The 22,489-nt window shown below is 31.5% G+C and overlaps 1 protein-coding gene across 3 annotated transcripts in view; it reads right to left on the bottom strand.

Annotated features, from left to right (window-relative positions):
- Nucleotides 1-6,403: 6,403 nt before the first annotated feature.
- Orc1 (origin recognition complex subunit 1) overlaps nt 6,404-22,489 on the bottom strand; it is a 156,213-nt gene continuing 140,127 nt past the window's right edge. For 2 of the 3 annotated variants that reach the window (XM_085813248.1, XM_085813249.1), the window contains 3 exons: nt 18,436-18,611; nt 17,844-17,968; nt 6,404-7,047 (listed from right to left, as the gene is read on the bottom strand). In XM_085813248.1, coding sequence (XP_085669374.1) covers nt 6,890-7,047; nt 17,844-17,968; nt 18,436-18,611 — 459 coding nt within the window. In that variant the 3' untranslated portion in view covers nt 6,404-6,889. Of the gene's footprint in view, nt 7,048-16,598; nt 16,680-17,843; nt 17,969-18,435; nt 18,612-22,489 lie in introns of all 3 variants that reach the window. The other variant, XR_015040249.1, reaches the window with a different exon arrangement.

Genomic DNA, 22,489 nt, shown 5'->3' with positions numbered 1-22,489 from the left:
TTTATGATGTAGCAACCGCTACATCTCAAATGCCTTTTGTAGGCGGCGCTATGCTAAAAAAAAGAAAATGAATTGAGACCTATACAAGATAAAAATACATCTATCTAGGTTTGAAAAGCTTTTCCATGCTGATTTCAGTATGGAGGAGCTAAAAATTGATCTTGGTACTTAAGTGAAGGGCAAGATTGCAGTACCTGATGGAATTGTACCTGAATTCCTCACTAATCTTGGAGATTCTGTAATGACAACTTGTATTAAAATACAATAACATGACGAACATTTATTAACTTAGAAATCAAACAAAAAAAATCAGCGTTATATTTTCAAATTTTCACAGGACTAGTTTCGATGGTTTTACCAAACCATCATCCTTAGCTATAAAGCAAAGCGCAAATGAACGAGATAAGATATAGTGATTAGATAAGATAAGAAAGACTGGACAGTAGTTAAGCTACTGGCGCCGTCTGTTGATGAAATGAGAACTTTAATAATAACATAATTTCTTTAAATGCTGAAGGCAAAGATGGATTGGAATTAGGGTCATTTAACTAGAACAGAAATAATTTTTTGAATGTGAAATGCCTCTAGAAAATCCAACTCACCAACAGAAGATGTTCTTTGAATAATTTTGGCAGCAGAAAATTGAAAGTGCGATTTTCGGACCAACAATACTGGGGAACAGAAAACTTCTGTGTTTCCTTTTTGTGCCTCATGTTCCTTAACGTGAAATTTTAAGGCCCTCTTAGTTTGACTGATGCAATTTAAACCACACTGGAAAGGAATTCTGTAAATACCCCAAAAATTCATATCCGAAATGGGGTCCTTCAGTATGGAACTTGGAATTTTATTGACAGGAGAATAAACAACACGAAAGTTAAATTTCTGCAAAATACGTGTAACTTTATAGCTAACTGATGGAAATAAGGGAATAACAACAGAATTCTTATAATTTCCTAAAACAAGACTGTGCCTTTTGGTGTGATGAGATGAGAATTTTTTAACTGCTTGATTAATAATAGCAGGTAGATTTAATGACAAGTGACAGGTTAAAATAAGAAGTAAAATCATAATCAGCATGATTCATAACAAAAGACTGACTGTTGTCACCTCTGCTGTTTGCCTAGACAGAGACCTGCTGATCAGAACAAATCTGAAAGGCCTGATGTAGGAACGGTTGGCAAGTTTTGACAGTTAGGTTGGGCTTAGTCTGATGCAGTTAGCATCGTAGCTTCCCATAGACTTACAAAGGTTGCAATCCAGTTAATATACTTTAAAGTTTCAATAAGCCACTAAAATCACCAGAGGTGATAAGTTGTTTTGTATTATTTTAAGTCTCACTAGATGCGAAATGCAGCCAGGAAGCAGAGGTCAGAAACGCACTCTGTCTTGCACTCCAAAAACCTCAGTTTAAAAACTGTCTTAAGTCGTTTGCATTCTGGTGATAAAGCGAAATTATAGTAAAGGCTGAAAATATAAACAACTGGGTAATTTATGTAATAATAACTCTACATATCTTTGAAGAATAATTCTCTTTCTCTTTAAGTATTCAGTTTCTTTTTTCAACACATTTCCTTTTCATTTTAGAATATTTTGATTTAGTTAAAGATTTCTGTTATTCTGAAAAACCTAAATGGATAGAATGTATAGAAAAAGCTGCTAATTTTATTTCTTTTGTAATATGAACATTCAAAAGCAATACAAAATATCTATGATAAGGGCCGGTTACAGAACTGGTGTGGCAGAATTTTTAGAATTTAGTGACACACCGAGCAACAAAATCTAGAAATGGCAAAACTTTTAGAAGTTAGAGCAGGCATCGAAAGCAGAATTTAGAAAGGCACTAGGCAGAAGAATTTACGATCCTCAGAGACTGCATCAGGTGGAAAAATGCCTAGTGCCAGCCCTGTGTAAGATGCATTAAGACATATTAGATGAATCTTTTAAATTGTCAGTTTTCAATTTCTTGATTAATAAAAAAATTCGGTACTTTTCCGTTTCGCCGGCGCAAATCTCACCAAGCAGACTTTGTTGGCGACAACATACAGTATACACATAAAAAATGTTAATTCTAAGAATTTTTTTTTTTTATTGTGAAGGCATAAACATTTTAATATGGTTTAAAATTTTGTAAAAAGCCAATAAATAAAGACAATAAATTTGTAAAAAGACATTAATTTAAAATTTACTATGATTTCATGGTTCAAAATCCTGATTCGCCGGTTCGTATCACGTGACCCCAAGTGATCTCATCTCACGTAAACTACGCTACTAAAATTTAATTCACTCAGTAATAATCTACATTAATTTTAAGTTAAATCTTAATTTGGAATACAAGTTTAAATGCAAGAATTATTTCAATTCGTACGAATAGCTTACTCAGAAATTATGTAAAACCGCAGTGCTTTACTTCGCTAGTGCATTCCCATTAGAATTGATGAATTTAACACTTGATTTCGCCTTCGGATGAGCGGTGTAATTGCGTTTTAATTGACTTAATTACCGTGAATTGTCTTAGGGGATAAAATTTAAATATCGTGTAAAAATTCTATATTATTGTATGCCAGTATTGAAAGAAACAATCTGATAAGAAATGGCTTCAACTTGTTTTGAAACTGAGGCGTAAAAGGTTACCAACGAAGATATTCCGTCTGGCATCAGTTAAACCATTATTGGCGACTTTATCGTTTGCGCCGGCAAAACGGAAAAGTACCGAAAATTCCTTTATATAACAGCTTCCCATATGATAAAGATTAGAAGCATTTTTGATATTTTCCATGCTTGTGTCTAGTGAAAAGTAGACAAAATAAAGGGAAGATAAACACATTAAGAAAAGCTTTCTAGTATCAGAAGTAAAACATTCAAATATTATGTTTTATTGTTCTTCCAAATGTTCTCAAAAAGTAAGAAATTCATTGCAAACTTCCCATAAATGCACCCATTATGTGTTAATACCATGGAGACATTTTTTTTTTATTTTGTCCCATTTTTCTGGAATTGTGTGTCTATAAATCTTGCCTTCGAATCCTTCTAAACTTCCCAAGCTGCAATGGCTAAAATCCTAAAGAAAAACTACCCCTAACAATTCTGTAACAGCAAAAAGAAAGAAATATTTTGAAATAAAAAATCAGACAGAAAAAGTGTAAAATTAATTTTATAGAGAAAACCGAAGCATATTCTTAGAAAGACAATTACATGGGAAAAACTCTTGCCTTAAATTAAGAAGACATTTTTAATTAATTACGTAGCTATGCTTTGGCTAACAACTGCTTCGTAAATTGCACTTATCACTATTTGTTTATTTTTCAGATTCAAAATATTGTATAAGTGGCTAAAATAAAACTTATAATAAATATGATAGCAAAAATTAAAAATTTTTTATTTTAATGTTACTCTTTAAATATAATTTCAATATATAACCATTATTTTAATGAAATTTACCAATGTTACAATGTTAAAAAAAAATCGTTGAAAAATTCCCATATCTCGGAATTAAAAAGTTTCTAGAGAAATTGATCTTAAAATCGCCAAAATAGTGATAAGTCTCCAAATTTAGAACAGTTTAATAAAAGAATTCGCATCCCCAAATTGAAAAGTACGAAATAACTGATTGAAATTTTCATAGAAAAAATGAAATAATTTTGAAATGCTTATGTTTCACTTCTTGTTCAGAAACTTTTTAGTATCCCACCATTTATACCGTCAAAAGTCGTTAATCCGGAGTCGTCGAGACTTCGGCGATTCCGGATTATAGATCATCAGTTTAAATCTGGTAAGATGGCATGCAGAAATTATAAAATTAAAAATATGAAACCATAATTTATGAAATAAAGAAAATTATGATCTAAAGGGTATCAAAATTTACAAAAAAAAAGCTTAATATTTATTTGTTTACTTTATTAAACATTTCTTTGAATGTAAGTTGTTTAAGTTGCTTCGTTTTTTATGTGATAATACATTCTCTTTAATTCTATAAACAGACATAATTTCTTGTTCATTAACAAAGTTCCGCTGTTCAAGCCCTATAATTGCTGTGTCAAGAATACCGACTAATTTGTCAATCAAAATTTTTTCGTTTTCAATAACCTCTGTCACTTTCTTCACTATCGGAAGCGAATTATAATGACGAGGAATTTGATTTAAATCATATCAAAGACGGAGTACATCGAGATGAAATACTACATTTAGTAAGGAATTTATAAGCCAAATAAAATAAAAACATCTGCCCTGAAGATAAGGATAGTGCTGATAGATCATTGTGCGCCGCGGCGTTAAAGATAAGTTTATATAAACAAAGGATATGCCTTTATCCATTTTTTGTAGTAATTCCACTTTTTGTTTAATGGACTTCAAAACATACTTTTGCTTTGTAGATCCTTTACATATTAGTAAATATATATCAGAAATTCTATTTGACATAATCAAAAGTTCAAGCTTACTTTTATAAAATTGCTCTAACAGTCTGCAAAACATAATAAGCCGAATCCAATTCGAAGATTAAGGAACAACGCAATCTGCAACATTAACTGAATTAGATAATTTTAGCTTAGCTTATACCGTCCGTTATACATTAAACGCGCATTCGTAAACGTATTTTGTGCACGCACACACGCATATTCGCAGCCGTAAAGGTCTTACGCCTTACCTCAGCGAGACGCATGCGCAGAAAGTTTGTAGCTTTGAGGTCCAGATTATAGATCATTCCGTATTATGGGTGTCCGAATTAATGACTTTTGACTGTATTAGAAATAGGAACAAATTATAACCCACGAATTCATTCAAAAAGTAACCATATTTGTCAGTGAATCACCAAAAATATTCCTTCAAAATGCTAATTCACACTCAGAATGGCAGTCATAAAAACAGACAGAAATTTCAGATGATTAAAATTACGGACCTTCTGCCAATTTGGGTTGAAATTAAGAACTTTTAAGGACCAAAAATCGATTCAAAAAAAACCTAAGGACTTTTAAGGACTGTGTGAACCCTGTATTAAGCTGCTGCTGCTGCAAAAAAAAAAAAAAAAAAAAAAAAAAAAAGTCAAGTTAGTTGAGAAAGTGGTGCAGTTTGCTATTTAATGGAACTTAAGTTCCTAGAAATCTTTCTCCCTTTCCCACTGCTAAGCCAACAAAAAAAAACAATATGAGCAATACACATTTCAAACAAATTTTACTCCCTTTTAGGCCAAAAGAGCCTTCTGTCAATCAAAAACAAAGCTCTTCTCTATACTTCCATCATTCGACCAATATTTTTGTATGCTTGCACCATCTGGGGTACAGCTGCAAAAACACACATAAAAAAACTTCAAAACTTCCGAAGTAAGACCCTGTGTTTAATCCTTAATGCAGCCTATTATGTCCGTACTGATGAGATTCATTCGGATCTTAACATTAAACCCATAGACGTTGTTATTAAGAAACTTAGTCAAAATTTATACCTCAAAACTGAACAGACTTATAATCGTGCACTTCAAGAGTTACCGGCCTACGATCCTGCTATTTGCAGCTCGCAGAAAAGACCTTGCTCAATCATGGGACGAGAATACGGCATCTATCCTCCAGCTAAAAGGCGTAGACACGCCCCTCTGTTCTCAGTTCCAGCGCCTAACCCATAAAGGACATACTTAGCCAAGTAATTGCTCTACCATTCTCCTACTCCAGTATTACTGAAAAGTGGCTCACATCATGCCCGCTGCCCTGGATATTTTTTTGTGAAAATTTAATCTTTACTTCGCTATGATTAGTGCCATATGCCAATGAGCCTATTAATCTGTAAAATCTTTCCTTTCTGCTTTTTGCTTTAGTGTCATACTTATGTGTTATAAAATTTTTAAAAAAATACCCCAAAAAAATTAAAAAATACAAAAAAAAAAGTTTAAAATCATAAAACTTCCAAAAAAAAAAAAAAAAAAAAAAAAAAAAAAAAAAAAAAAAAAGCTTGATTTTTCCTATCCCTAACCTTTCTTGAGCTAATTTAGCTCCCTCTAGTGTGCATCATGATAACCAATTAGGCAATTTTTCTATTTCTGCTCACTACTTAGATATTTTTCTGATGTGGAGGTACATGGTTTTGAACCATAGGCACTCCGTAACTTATAATCATTGTCATTGGCATATTTGTTTTGCAGCTTCATTTATTATTTAAATCAAACAGAAAAATGCTAATCCTCTAGAGTCACTCAAGTGCCAAAAGTGTGACTGAGGCAAACACTAATACAGCAACCAATGCACTGTTATTGGGGACAATGGGGATTTCTAAATCAGGTGTCTGAAAGTGACAAGCAGGAATCTAGTTCAAAGAAAATTTGTATTGATAGTTACCTGCTTTTTGTTATATATTAGTTAGTCCAGAGATACATATTGGATTGCAGACTTTGTACTATCTTTATTAATACATATTTAACACATTAAATGGTAGAAATTTTTTATTATTTTCATATTACAAATGATGAATACAAAATGGAAACTAGACTTCTCAGCTATACAAATGAATTAAAACTGCTTGACAAGCACCAATACAAAATAACAAGGAATGCAATCCAAAACACAGATGAAAATGTATAGAATATTTATTACTACATAACTAAAAATGTTAACACTGAAATTAAATGACACAAAGACTTAAACATTTTAAAATCTTTTGTTACATTTTAATGAGAGTATACAATGGCATATAGTACAAAAATAGTATATACATAATTTAAATTTTTAACTATTAATTTTACAAATTTAATTATGATTGCAACATTAATATAATGTATAAACACTCATTTCTGAAATTTTACAGATAAATCAACAATATTCTTAAAAATTTCTTTATACTTTTATGAGTCAAAAACAATGAATAAAGCAAATTATATAAAACTGGTTGAATTCCAGTTTAACAGTAGTCATCACTTTCCTGTTAATGCATAACTTACATCATCAGAACTAACATTCAGACGTATTTTCATATGTAAATCGTTTTGAAAGTTGTCGACCAGAATAAGATGTGATGCTGCCAGATGAGCGCAAATATTGTGAACTTCAGAGAAATTTGGAGGCTTTTGCCCTTTAAAGAAATGAAAACACTAAAATTTTCAACCTGAGTTCTTAAAGCAAAGTTACAAATGAAGAAAGATATATATAGTATAACAACACTAAGCAACTATATTAAAAAATTTACAGAGTGATAAAATTTGTACATTTTACAACTTTAATATAAAAATTAAGAAAACCATATTTTATAAATTTTTATATAAAGAATTAAAATAAGGGGGAAACTTTGTTAATTAGAATTTTACTGAATAAATTAAATTTATTAAATTTATTCTTTTTACTGAATAAATTTTCAGTAAAAAGCATATGCTTTTATGCAAGTAAAGAAATTTTTATGTATGTAGAGTCAAACTTTAATAAATTGAAATACAAGGGATAAGAAATCAAAAGTTTTTTGACTTACTGAAAATATAAGTTACTGATATATTTGACAAACCATGCTTTTAAAATATATATATATATACATTTCAAAAGAAATATGCATATAAAATACAGCGTAAATTGTATAATCTATAGTTTCCAATCTTGATATATGAAAAATCGAACGGTTTTCTGCTGTGCATTAATTAGCTTCGAAAGGACTCTGACAAAAACTGACAAATTTCATTTGAAGGCAGTTTATAATACATCATTTGAAAATTATGACAAAATTCTAAAATAAAATATATTAATTTAATATTCAATTTTTTGCTTTATATTTTAACAAAAATGTACCTGAATTTACCCTTAATACCGAATTTTTAAAAAATTGTATAAATATATGAGAGTTAGCATTATATGTATTTCAAAGCTAGTTATATTACTTGTGTATTATCTTTGTAAAATAAAATATTACATAGCATATAAAATAATGAAATACAAATTATAATGATTTAAAATTTGGCAGTTTTGAGGTTTAAAATGGAAATCCTTTTAAAATTGTGAACTATTTATATTGTTGTAACAATTCAATTTTGCTTGGTTTATGAAGACTGAATTATAGCATAGGTCCAGATATAATTCATTAGCCCATTATATTATTCAAATCAATTTTTCTTACTGGTGAAAAAAGCCATTCCATTGGTACAGTTGATACTGATATTGGCAGAATTAGTGACACAAACAGTTCTCTCACTACTTAATGAACTAAAAGGAGAAAAATAATTTATCATATAGTTCAGTGGCAACAAGAATTCCTTTTAAAGTGTTCCTTTCCCTCACCAGATAGCAACAAGGGTTCCACTAGCGTGAGAAAATACAAATCTCTTTTTTATTTATTTATCTTTTCTGTCTATTTAAGCAGTGAGCTTTCTGTTCCGGATTGTACCAGTATGGACGAGCAGTTGATTCTTATAGCCATTAATGGGAAAGAGGCTGTATAAAGAAATAGCATTTAATCCCCCCTTTATTTCAGTGTTTAATGTGAATCAAAATGTGTTGTTTTCTTTAAAGAAGTTTTTTTTTTTTTTTTTTTTTTTTTTTTTTTTTTTTAACATCACATTTACAGTCCTGACACCTGAGAAAAGGTAAATGAAGTTTTTTCTTTTTTTCAAACCAGATTAATAAGTAGCACCTGCATACATCAGTGGATGCTGACAACTTCAATCAACAGCAATTGATTAATTACTTAATATAAATCTTCTGGTGTCTGCCAGTAGGACGTGCTGTCCTAACGAAAAACAAATGAATGAAGAACTTGTTATTTATATGCTTTTCAAAATGGAAGTACTTGAATTTTGTTTGTTTTCTAAAGATGCATTGTGTTGAATGAAAGCATGTTAATATTTAAGTTGAATAGAAATAGATATTTAATATTTTCATTAGATCACTTAGATATATCATCATTTCATTTAGATATATTAGAAGTTTTATGTTCTTGAATAAAGTGTGTATTTTAATTTTGTGAAAGAATGTAATTGAATTTAATATTCTGAGTGTTCTTAAGGTATCGAAACAAAGTTTTTACTTATTAATACTAAGTTATATAGTTAATCATAGAGTATTACGATTGAGTAATTATAGAACATGGATAAAGTAAAAAAGAAACATGCTTCTTTACGTGTGTCATTCACAAAAACATATGAAATTCACAAATCAAAACTAGAAAAGGATTCTTCCAATAAAGGTGAAATTTCTGATTTTTATGCTAAAATTGAAAGCATCACGAGTGAATTAAAGGTTTTAGATAACAGTATAATAGATATGTTACTAGAGGATGGTAAATGTGATAAGTCCGTCAATGCGAAAGTGATGGATGAAAACGAGAAATATTCTGATGAATTCATCACAATTAAAAGAAAAGATACTGAATTACTAAATCTAAACAAAATTCCAAATGACACAGTTTTTAGTAATTCTGATGTCAGTAGTAACTCTATAGTCAAACAATATGAATTACCTAAATTGAATATAAAACCTTTTGATTTTCAGTTAATCAATTATTTGACATTTTGGGCACAGTTTAAGAAAATTCATGAAGATAAAGAATTGGATGATCGTGACAAGTTCCAATATTTGCTGCAAGCTGTAGAACCTGGAGCTCTAGCTGTTTATTAGAAAGTTATTCAATAACTTCAGAAAATTATTCGAAAACTTTGTCAGCTTTTCAAGAGCATATTGGGTACAAAGACATTCTTTTCGAAGTGTACGTCAGGGAATTTTTTTAATTAATTATAGCAAATGTCCAAGCTAAGTGTAAAAACAAATTATCATCGTGTGACTTGTTTACCAAGGTAGACGCACATTTAAGGTCTTTAGAATCCATGGGGGCTTGATGTAGAAGTACTTCAGCCTTGCTGTACCCCATGATGGAATCCTGCTTAGCTGATGATATTTTAAGAGCATGTCAGAAATACGATGTTAGAGAAAAGGAAGCTTCTGATAGTGAAGCGAGTTTTCCGAAGTTGAATTTAACATTTAAGGAGGAGGTAGCGGGTAAAGAGACTACAGTTAGCCAGGTAAGGCTTTGAAAGTATTATCCCAAAAGATAAAGTAAAAGAGAAAATGATGAAAAGGAATAATAAGTACCCTACGGCAGCTGGTTTATTCGCTGCTAATGAAATACCTTGTTTGTTCTGTGGTAAGTCGCATGAAATTAAGGACTGCATAGTCACAGAACTTTTCTGTCCTGAAATGGGCAAAGCAAAAGAAACTAGTAATAAAAGCAAAGCCCCAGCAAATGTCCAGAACACACTCCCAAATCAGCAGTGTTCAAAAGAAATAGTTGTCATGACACTAGAAATATTGATTAAGGATAATAAGAAAATTAAGAAGGTATGACTCTTATTAGACAGTGGGTCCCAAAGGAGTTATATTTTGAAAAGCACCACAGAAGAACTTGATCTTAAGCCTCTCGCTACTGCAACTATTACCAACAGGATATTTGGAGGTGCACAAACAGAAGCTAAACTTCATAGTAAATATAAAATTAAATTAAGTGTACCAAATAATAGTCACAAATCAATTCTCACAACCGAATTCCTTGACCAAGAAAAGATATGTAGGAAAATTCCTCGCATTCCCAAGCAGTCTGTTCTAGAAGAGCTTAAAAATAGAATGTGTATATCAGATACTGGAACTGCAAGTCCAGAAATAGAAATTTTAATTGGCAGCAATGCTTATGGCCAACTCCTAATGGGTCAAATCAAGCAACTGAATAATAGTCTAACAGCAATTCAAACAAAACTTGGATGGGCAATTTGCGGTGAGTTAGAGAATGCATCCCAAGGTTACGTGAGGTGAGCAGTGGTACAGCTACGTTGTATATTAATTTATCTCTAACAGAACTGAATGTTCCAGATTTGTGGTGGCTAGAAACAAAAGGAATTAATGATCCTGCTCGAATGTTGTCTGAGAAGGAAGAAGAAGAGCTAGTCCATGACATGTTCCTTAAAGAATTTATGAGATGTGAAGACAGGCATTACTGTGTTGGTCGATGTGAAGACAGGCATTACTGTGTTGGTCTTCCATGGACTTGTATTGACCCAAAATCCCCTCAAGTGGAAATGAAGCAGAAAGAAGGTTATTTTGTTCTACCAGAAGACTGAAGAAGTTAAATAGCACCAAATCTTTACAGAATGTCATGCAGGAAGTCCCAAAAAAGGAATTAGAAGAGTTAGGAGGCCACTATTTAAATCATCATCCAGTTATTAAGTCAGAGAGTACCACTACCTCTATCAGACCAGTTCTTGACACCTTGTGTAAAGTTGAAAGAGCACCAATCTTAAATAACTGTTTTTTTTTAAATGGCCTAAAATTCCCGCCATATTATTGAGATTTCGCGAAAAGACTGGTACCATCTGGAAAAGTATCCAGAAGAACTCAAAGCAATTATTGAGAACCCCTGAAATCCTTCTATATTGAAAACTGCGTAACCTCGTAGATAGTGCATATGAACTAGAAGAATTTATCTCAAAGCCAAAAGAAATTATGGTTGAAGCTAAAGTGAATTTGAGATTATAGCAACCCAGTCCTGGAGAAGACACAGAAAAGTTATCATCTGAAAACAGAAGTTTGTTTAAAGGAGATCTTACAACTCCAGCTTCAGTTCGGGGGATTAGATGGGACAGAAAGAAGGATTGTTTAATGATATGCGATAAATTTGATGCTGAAATAGAAAATTCTACTAAACAGAAGATTTTGTCTATAACACAAGGTATTTATGATCTCATCAGTTTTTTCATCTCAGCCTTGTTGCCAGCCAGGCTAATGATTCAGGAGGCCTGGTCAGCTAAGTCAGAGTGGGATTCTCTGCTTCCAGAGAAGGTACAGTGAACTGAAATAGTTATCTAACTTAAAGATATACAGACACTATATAATACACAATATATATAGAAATAAGGGAAAATGCATGTTTTTTTGTGGTGCGAGTCAAATAGCACATGCAACAGTAATTTTCCTATGCTGTGAAGATGTTCAAAGAATTTCAGTACAGCTTCTAGGAGCGAAATTGTGACTTGCTCCAAAAAACTTTGGCAATCCTGCATCTGGAATTTCTTGCTTGTGTTTTGAGAGTCATATTAGCAAACTATATTCTTGAGGCTCTGGATGTCCCTACAGCCCCAGTTTATCACTCAAGTGACTCTTCAACAGTTATATAGCATGGATATGAAGAAATGACCAATGGCGTACTTTCGTGGGTAACAGAATCAAAGAAATATGCAAACTCACAGAATTACACCGATAGTATCATGTCCCAGGTAATCTAAATCTGGCGGACCTGCCATCTCATGGTAGATCCTAAACATAAACATAAAAGTCTATAACTAAACATAACGTGGTTGTACAACTATACATCTTATCAAAACGGGATGGTGGGAGGGGCCAAAATGGGTAAACGAAAGAAAATAATTGACTCAAGTAGGAAGAGGTTCCTAATAAAGATTTAGTTATGTCAGAAAGAAAGAAAACTGCAAATAATAATAAGTACATCAATTCATGAATTATGAAAGAATTTTGAAATTTTGCAGATTTGTAAATATTATTTGTTGGATGAAAAGAATTATATCAAAATGTAGAGACAGAAATTAGTTTTTTCCATCTGAACTTTCCGTCGAAGAAAAGAAAGAGGCAGAGAAGTTTCATTGGTCAAGAATTTAGTCAGAAAGTTTTGGAGGAATCTCAGATACTGTCAAAGGTCTCGTTGTTGTGAAAGATCAAAATAACAAAAATGCAAGTCAAAACAGTTATCTAACTTAAAGTTGTTAGAACGTGATGACAAATTTTTATTCAAATATCCAATTTTGTTGCCATCAAACACCCAGGGTTGCCACTCAAACAGGAGAATGAAATTCCCTGACTTTTCCAGGTTTTCCAGGTGCGTTTCAAGAAAATTCCAGTCTATCCGCGTAATGTACGTTGGCTACGCTAAGAGGTAAATTATGGTATTACTTGTATTGTGTAGCAAATTCACTTAATTATTCAATAAATCCCAGAGGACATTTATTCTTAATTATTCTTGGTATACTTAGTTTGATAATTATGTTTACTTTTCCACTTAAGAAATTTAATAAAATTTAAGATATATACATTGGATAACAAATGTATGTTTTATTTAATTATTACTCATAATCATCACCAGTTCAACACGAGGCTAATCCGGTCCTTATAAATCACAACGCAATGCTAAATAGTTAGGTTAGATTTTAGGTAAATTTAATTTGTGTGAGGTATGTTCTTAAAAAGCACCTTAACACTTGAAAACACAAATATAATTATAATAGTTGTTGTTTTCTCCATTGAAGATTGAGATTAGAATCTTCCCAATCTGGAATAAAATAAGGCTCTTTTTGCAGACATTCTGCAGCTAAACGAAAGAAAGAAATCTATTTTAATAAATTGAGGTATTTTATATTTAGTTCAGCATACATAAGAAAAAAATATGTGCATTAAATTTCGTGATGGTATGTCATCATACTGCTAGAATTAATTTCAAGATTATGCCAGAGAAAATTTCCTGAAATTTAGAAATATTATTTACTAATAATTAATAAATTTAGAGGGAAGAAGCATCATTAAATTATACGAATAACATAAAAATAAAGATAATTACTTAAAAATTGAATTAGAATAATCAACGATATTTTAGCAAATATAGTTATATTACATGGTTAGCCTAGATGACAGATTACTAATTTTTATTTTACTGCAAAATGGCAAGGTATTTATTAAAAAGAAAAGTTTAAAAAGATTTTGCGGTAAAATTCTAGTATACGGTAAGGCTTTGGCACGATTCTGAAAATTGTCGCCAAGACCAAAATGACCCGTTTACTGCGCATCATCATGTCGCCAAATCCATACATGGAGATTATTTTAACCAAAAAACGTCTATGCAAAGAATCTCTAATTCTTTGGTCTATGTAAAGAAGAAAATTTTCCATACAAGTAAAATGCTATTACGCCTCTAGAATGCGGAGGGAAATTTTACCAAGGGATTTGGCGACGGAACCTGGCGGCCAGAATTTCCCTCTCCGCGATATGTACCGGAAATTGAGAAACGTGTTAAGAAGAAACGTTCTTTGACAAAAAGAAAGCTACGGAAATCCGTTTTTAAATTATTGCGAAAAATCCAAGAAGAAACGTTTTATCAAAGGACGTTTCTTCTTGGATTTTTCGCAATAATTTTAAAAACGGATTTTCGTAGTTCCCCCCCCCCTGAAAATTACTAACCTATGAATTAATTTACTTGCGCCAAAAAATATTTTCTTTTAATTTAGAGTTTAACTACTTGTGCTAAGACTAAACTTCACGGTTGCGGTGCTGTGCGCTACAATATAGCAAGTGGTAAAGTGTCTCATTTACGCCGCTCCGCATCTGCTAGTGCAATCCAGAGCTGTAACTCGAGAAATAAACAATCTCGTTGTTAGGCGACGTGTGCACCATGTTATTTTCATTTTTGCGATAAATGCTTATCGACGTGGTGTTCATCGCTCGCAGTTTGAAACAAAAACATCTCGACGTGCGTGGCACGTCTTTTTAGCGCAAGTGATTAAAGAAATTTTAAAGGATATTCATTTAATGAACTCTTGATAACGTGACCTTCGAACTTCGACACCGGTTTCCAGCTTTGGCGGCAGATATATCACGCATGCACAGCTGTTCCCCTCTATGATGGAACGGAGCCACGTCTGTTGCAGAGAGGTTTTCCTTCTTTACAATACATATTCTTTGATTCTAACCTCCATGGTACCGTATACTAAGATTAAACCCATTTTGTTTTATACGAGAACAGGTACTTTCTTTAGTTCCTGCACTGCACATGTGATTCTCGAGAATACTGGAAACCAAACCATTGCAGGAAACTTGCTTTGCGTTTCTATAAGGCAATCAAATTGGAGCTGCGAAAATTGGCTCTATGCCAGCAGACACTCACGTGATAGGCAATTCGCCAAAAAAGTTATCTCTTCCGACGTCGGCGCAAAAATCGCTTTTTTTGGCGGGATCATTGTATGAACTTCCCTGACTTTTCCAGATTTTGACAAAAATACTTAAATTCCCTGACTTTTCCCTGAATTTTTTGGTTAATTTTCGAATTCCCTGACTTTTCCCGGTTTTCCAGGTAGCGTGGCAACCCTGAACACCATGCAGTAAATAACTTAACAATTGTATTAAACAATTTTAAATTGCTTAATACAAAACTGTCATTTAAAGAACTGTAATGCTCGTCTCCAGACTGTTGGTTCTATCTTGCAAGAAAATTGAATTATTTCTGCTAAGCATAACATCTAAAGTGAATTATCAAAATGCATGAAATACAAAACGTTTACTTCAAACATGTTTCTCACTCTGCTCATTCATCTTCCATTTGACCGAATCAGGAACTCAAAAGTTTTTGAAGTTGTGGGCATTGCTTTATGTGGTTGTCTCTTTGTAAAGAACAAATCCAAAGTATGGATTGTCATTTACACATGCACTGAGTATCCAGTCATAACTTGAACTAATTTGTCAACAGAAGGTTTCATCCATTACCTTGTGGAGATATCTAAAAATGATGATCTAGTCATCCAGTTGGTGAACTGTATGAATATTTTCAGAACTCAATTTTAGGACTTTAATGTTTTTATTATTTGAAATTTTCTTAAGATACTATTTCGTATTTTATTACATTATTTCTGAGTAATGACGTATATATAATTTTAGTGTTTAATTGGCAGTATGTTATGCATTCATTTTGAAGTGTTCCTTTCCCTCACTAGATGGCACCAGAGGTTTCACTGAGAAAATATTTAAACCTTGTTTTGTTGTTGTAATAGACAGTGAGTTTTCTGTTCCGGTTCGTGCCAGTATGGATGAGCAGTTGATTCTTACAGCCATTTAAGGAAAAGAGGCTGTATAAGAAATAGGATTTAAATATTTGTTTTTCCTTTTCAATGTTTAATGTGAGTCAAAATGTCTTGTCAAGAAATAAATTTCCATGAAGAAGATTCTTCTTCCCAACTGAGACATCATGTTTACACTTCCTGATGTACCAAAAAAGATAAATGAAGTTTTTTCTTATTTTTAAACCAGATTAATAAGTATAACCTGCATACATCAGTGAATGCTGACAAATTCAATAACAGCAGTTCATTAATTACTTTATAAGGTATTTCTCCCACCTTCTTGGCATGCCTTTGTGGTGTGGTGGTCTGCACACTGAGCCGGTATACTAGAGGTCTGCAGTTCAATTCCCGGCAAAGGCGTTGTTAATTTTTCACCCTTTTCTGCTTCCAAAAATATACCTTATGTCTCTACAGTGGTGCCTGAACTAAAAGGGTGTTGGATGATGATTCTCCTCACCCAGGATTTGGCAATTGGGCACCCTAAAAACCCAGTTGCCCTGTAAAAGGGGGAGTATATAAGGTATTTCTCCCACCTTCTTGGCATGACTTTGTGTTATGGTGGTCTGCACACTGGGCCGGTATTTCAGAGGTCTGCAGTTCGATTTGCGGCGAAGGCGTTGTTAATTTTTCATCTTTTCTGCTTCCAAAAATATACCTAATGTTTCTACAACTTAATAAAGAGATTAAATAACTATTTTTACAAAAATTATCTAAAATTTTACATTACTAACAATGAAAGTGTAAGGTGCTCCTAATAAATATTTACCAGGGATGGCCAAACTTCAAAACGATGGGAGCCTCATGATAGGTTTTATGAAAGTTCGAGAGCCACAAGTCCAAATTTATACTAATTAAAAAATAATGAGACAAGTATTGAATATAAAGAGACTTTTGAAGTGAATTAATGAATACGTGATTAACATGATTACAAATAAATATGAATAAATATATCTTATATCTACTATTTTGTGTTTAGAAAAGTTTAGTCCCAAGAAAATAAAAATTTCTAAAACTTATACTGGGCAATTGAGCATTTTTTTCAGGTCCAGAAACCGATTATTTTCTTCTGATTTCCTTTATATTCATCATTTATAATTAAGGATGTTTTATTCTAGTCGAAACAAAATGAAGCAGAAGCATATTCATTGGTTTACAGTTACATAAAAAAATAACTCATGAGCAGAATTTTATAAAGGATAAATTAAATTATACATGTCAGCGCGCATTGCAGAGAAACTACTATTTGAGAAAGAATATTTACTTAAAATTAGGCTATTAAGTTCTTTAGGCTTTTGCTTAAATATAAATTTTGTTTCTCCGCACAATTAACATAAGGTCCGAAATACTGAGATTATTCGTATCTTTGGATGCTAACCTAAGAAATTATTAATCATTTTCCCCCAAAACTTTGGGAAAACTACTTTTACTGATGCCCAGAATAGAAGCATTTAAAAAAAAAAAAAAAAAAAAAAGAAAGAAAGAAAAAAGAAAGAAAGAAAGAAAGATTGCAATTTCAGTTGTATTTGAATAATTAGTATCTCTCATGATGGCTTTAAATGATAGTACTTCAGCGTGGCAACGAATGGAATCAATGAGAATACTTTAGTAATCAGTACACTGCTCATCATTGAAAATATCTCTCAAATCATTCCGATAATTTTAGATTACCAATTGTTGTTTTGCTAATATATTTTTTCATATTTTATTAGAAAATATTTTATTTAAAAGTAAATAGGGTCATTCTGAATATTTGTTGCAAGTAAAAAAAAAAAAAAAACACTTCACATATATTGTTTTGCAGGAAAAAGTGAAATTGTTTAAATATCATTCTTCCAAAGTAACTATTAGATTTTAAGAGTCCCACCCCAACAAAATTAATAAACTTTTAATAACTGAAAATAACAGTTTTTAATCTTTTGGAGACTAATCATAAATTATCATCTCAGTTTAATAACAAATTTTACTTTTCTTCAAATAAAAATACACCATGACACAGGGAACAAATAAATACCTTCAAATCTGCAAGCAGCAACCACTTGTTGGTGTATCCTGAGTAGTGTTGTCTCCTCAGATCCAGTTCTCATAAATTCTGAAAGTATACCTCGGAAGAACAGTTTTGCAATATTAGAAGATGACCTGAAAATATAACAGAATTTGTAACTCGCATCTAAAGATAAAGAAAAAGCATAAGTTCCAAGAATAACAATGGAAAAGTAACAATAATTTCATTTCTAAGATTCCATACTCAAAAGATGAATACAAAATCAGTAAGTTTCTCTCTCCGTCTCTCTAATTCAAGATTTTTCAGTCATTCATAACATGCAAAATCATTCATGAATGAGTTACTGATACACTAAACTTAGCGTCTTTTACAATCAAGAAATTTACTATTTGAATAGTGCAACTGCTCTTGAATTTCAAACGAAAAGGAAAAAATCACACAAAAAGCTGGACACAAATTTGAGTACTTTAATAAAAATTTACAAAAGAAATTTAAATTCTTTATTTACAAAAGAAATTAAACTTTAATTAAATTAAAGCATACAATAATTTATTATACTTAACAGACAAACTAAAACTCAAAGTTTTATTAAATAATATACCTTATAGCTAAAACAAGAGGTGATGAAAACATCTGTTGAAGAGCAATATCCACATGCTCCATTCCAATAAGAACTTTGCATTTTTTCTTAGGTGAAGACTTATTAGAAGTCACAACCTCTGTAGCAAACCTACAGATGTCCAAGGCTCTTCTAGCATCACCTGATATTGCAGCAACCTGAAAAAACAATAAAACAGTAAACTTAGAATGAAATATCAAATTATAAGCATTTTAGGTAAATGAACTAAATTCATAGTTTGATTTCCAAAAACGCAAAAAGAATAACTAATTTCAATTTTTTTTTTCTTTTGAGCTTATTAAAGATAGCAATTTTTTTCAAAGATTTTATTGGTTTATTTAAATAAGACAAATTATTTAAGTTATCTCTCTAGCTCAGGCACGTCAAATTGTCTCATTTTCCTGCAGCCCTTGGTTCACAATACGAAAATAATAAAAAGTATTTAAGTATTATATATTAATAAAAATTGGAATTCCACTCAATATTGAGGCACATACACAACCTTAGCGTGAAAAAGAACTTTTCAGACAATCTTTATACAAAAATGCCAGCCCCTTTACAAATGGAATTAACAGAAAATCAAAGGAGCAGGTCCCTACCAAGATCTAGATAAGCAGTCATGAAACTGACCTCTGTTCTGAAAACTGCTAGTACAAACAGCATGTTTCCAGACATCCAAAAGCTGGCTGTAACAAAAAGATGCTAAAAAAAAAACTTTGAATATTCATCTGCTAGTATGATTTATTTATGTTCCTTCTAATTTTAAAAGAATGTACATTATTAGATGAAATTTTATACATTTATTCATTTTGTTAAAGATTAAAAATTTTGAATTTTTTATTTATATTTTAAATTGTAGAAATATATTTATATTCATTTTATGCAATGCATTGCTCAAATTAAACTTTAAATATTAATTTAGCTTGAATTTTCTTTCTTTTCTTCTGGGGCTGCATATGTAAGCAAAACGTGAAAATGGGCCTTTAGCAGAGTTGTGTTTTAGTTTAATTACAAGCATATTATTTTAGAAAATAATTTCTCAGCGATATTATTTTTAAAAATAAATACAGAAATTGATGGTACAGTCAAAAGTCATTAATCCGAACTCGTCGGGACTTCGGCGATTCCGGATTATCGATTTTTCCGGATTATAGATCATCAGTTTAAACCTCGTAAGATGGCATGCAGAAATTCTAAAATTAAAAATATGAAACCGTAATTTATGAAATAAAGAACAATTATGATCTAAAGAGTATCAAAATTCAAAAAAAAAAAAAAAACTTAATATTTATTTGTTTACTTTATTAAACATTTCTCTCAATGTAAGTTGTTTAAGTTGCTTCATTTTATGTGATAATACTTTCTCTTCAATTCTATAAAAAGACATAATTTCTTGTTCAGTTACAAAGTTCCGCTGTTCAAGTCCCGTTAATTGCTGTGCCGAGAATACCGACTAACTTGTCAATCGAAATTTTTTCGTTTTCACTAACCTGTCTGTCACATTCTTCATGTCTTTATCCATTTTTTGCAGCAATTCCACTTTTTGTTTGTTGGACATCGAAACATACTTTCGTTTTGTAGATCCTTTGGAAGTTGCAGCATCGGAAATTCTATTTGACATAATCGAAAGTTCAAGTTTACTTTTATAAAATTGCTCTTACAGTCTGCAAAAAATAATAAGCGGGATCCAATTCGAAGATTAAGGAACAACGCAATCATTAACATTAACTGAAATAGATAATTAGATAATTTTAGCTTACACCGTCCGTTATACATTAAACGCGCAGGCGAAAACGTATTCTGCACTTGCGCACACACATATGCGCAGTAGTCAAGGTCTTACGCGCACGCGTAAAACACCTGTGCGCATGTGCCAACGCGGCGCATGCGCAGAAAGTTTTTAGCTTTGAGGTCCGGATTATAGATCATTCCGAATTATGGGTGTCCGAATTAACGACTTTTGACTGTATTTCAGTTTATAGATGTTATGTAGAAAAAAAGAAAAAATTATCTTTTACACAGTAAAATAATTCGTAATAATTGTACACTACAAAATAATACATAACAATTGTTATGTATTATTTTTGTCATGTATTATTTTGTTTATATGTACAATTATTACATACTTGTTACATACATTGCTTGTTTATACAATTATTACATACATTACTTGTTTGTACAATTATTACATATTATTTTACTGTGTAAAAGATAATTTCTTTTTTTTCTATGTAACATAGAAATGAGCAATCACTTCAACGCACTAAAAATCAAACTGTAATATTTTAACGTTTTTACATAAAAACGCATATTTAATTTTTTTAAACAGAAAAATTACTTCATTTTAATCTTTTGCTGTAAACGTAATTTCCTCTATAATCCATCACATTTAAATTTACAACAAATAAATTTCATTGGATGATTCTTCTCCTAATTCACATGTGCCACACAATAATACATAGAGAATAATCAAATTATAAAACATTCTTCTTATTACACAGATTCCTTTATATGTATTCCCATACCACATATAAACAAGAAAGCCAAGGGTGGTTGAAAGAACTATTAAAAAATATAATGCAGTATCGGAAATTATATTTGACAATTTATTTTATTACACGGTGGACATGCGGCCCATGCTGTTCTGACCTTCCTCCATACAGAAGGGTGTTCAACTGTTGCCCAGTGCTGGCCCAGGCCACAGTTGAACACCAGACATCTCACCCATTGAGAACATTTGATCATGGGTTGCCAAAAGACTGGTACACCACCACTTGCTAATCACTACCATTCTGACACAAAGCCCAACTCCAGCACACAGCTAAAATGGCCTTCAGAATAAAGAACCCATATTTCTCGTCGAAGCACAGTTTGACTCAATGCCCAGCTAGATCACAGTGGTTTTCGTGGCCACAGGTGGAAGTTTTGTGTATTGAATTCTGCATGCTGTGTACCTCAAACCACCTAATCACGTCTATCGCCCATGTCTCTTAATCATGTCTTTCTCTCATATTATATTAGATATGTACAATAAATAAGATTCTGCTATTTGATTTACTGCCTTGTGCAGCAATTTCAGTGGTCAAAGTATATTTGCTAGACAGTCATTATACTTTCACCAATGGTAGAATCATATAACATAATGCAATTTGCAATCAGATTTCACATGTTCTAAAAAAAATATCATATCTAACACTCATCAAGAAAACTAGTTTGCATTTACTAAAATACAAAATTTAATATTTATTATTGCAAGTATTTGTCCACGGTCACAATTAACAACAAAGACTATTTTACATGACAGCAAAATAATTTGATTCTAAGATAATGAAAAAGACCTTTTTATTAATATTAATTAATTACATTATCTAAGAAAGTTTGAATCATTATGGTTCAAACAAATCAGAACACACGATATTTGCAAAAAGCATTTTATTATAAAATATCTTGAAATTAATAAAGAAAGGGTACTTCTTTGATTATCCATCCAACCCTATTGCAAAGTTGTCTATCACTGGCAACCGATTTTCTGCCAACCTCAGATGTGAAAAACGTAACTATTTTTAAAAATGATAATACACTAAAAATGATATAAAACAGAAGCAAATTAAACAGTAGTAAAAAATGCAAGAAACATTCATAATGAAAAACTGAAAATTATGTAAAAAATTAACTAAATTAAAATTTAAAAAACATAATAAAATAATTACAATTCTCTAATCCACTTTTCTTCTGATTACACATTGACCTGTTTTAACTTAAAAAAAAAAAAAAAAAAAAGAGAGAGAGAGAGAGAGAGAGAGAGAATTGCACAAATTTGGAAAAAGATAGTATCAAGACGACCTAAGGATAACTAATAAACTATTTTTGAGTAGCAAGATTTCTGTAATAATGTTACATTGGGAGATAAATAAAAGCTAGCCAGAAATAAGTCCAGACAATGTTTACAATTTTAAAGCCGCTGATACTGTCTAGCTGCTTTTAATAATTTTTTTAGAATAATTTTTACAGTTTCATTATGATTTTTTTTTTTTTT

Source organism: Stegodyphus dumicola, chromosome 3 (assembly GCF_044657685.1).
Source record: "Stegodyphus dumicola isolate Sdum_Otavi_A_Nest chromosome 3, ASM4465768v1".
Taxonomy (NCBI): Eukaryota; Metazoa; Arthropoda; class Arachnida; order Araneae; family Eresidae; genus Stegodyphus; species Stegodyphus dumicola.
The sequence above is the reverse complement of the archived record's forward strand: the minus strand, read 5'-3'. Positions and strand labels throughout refer to the sequence as shown.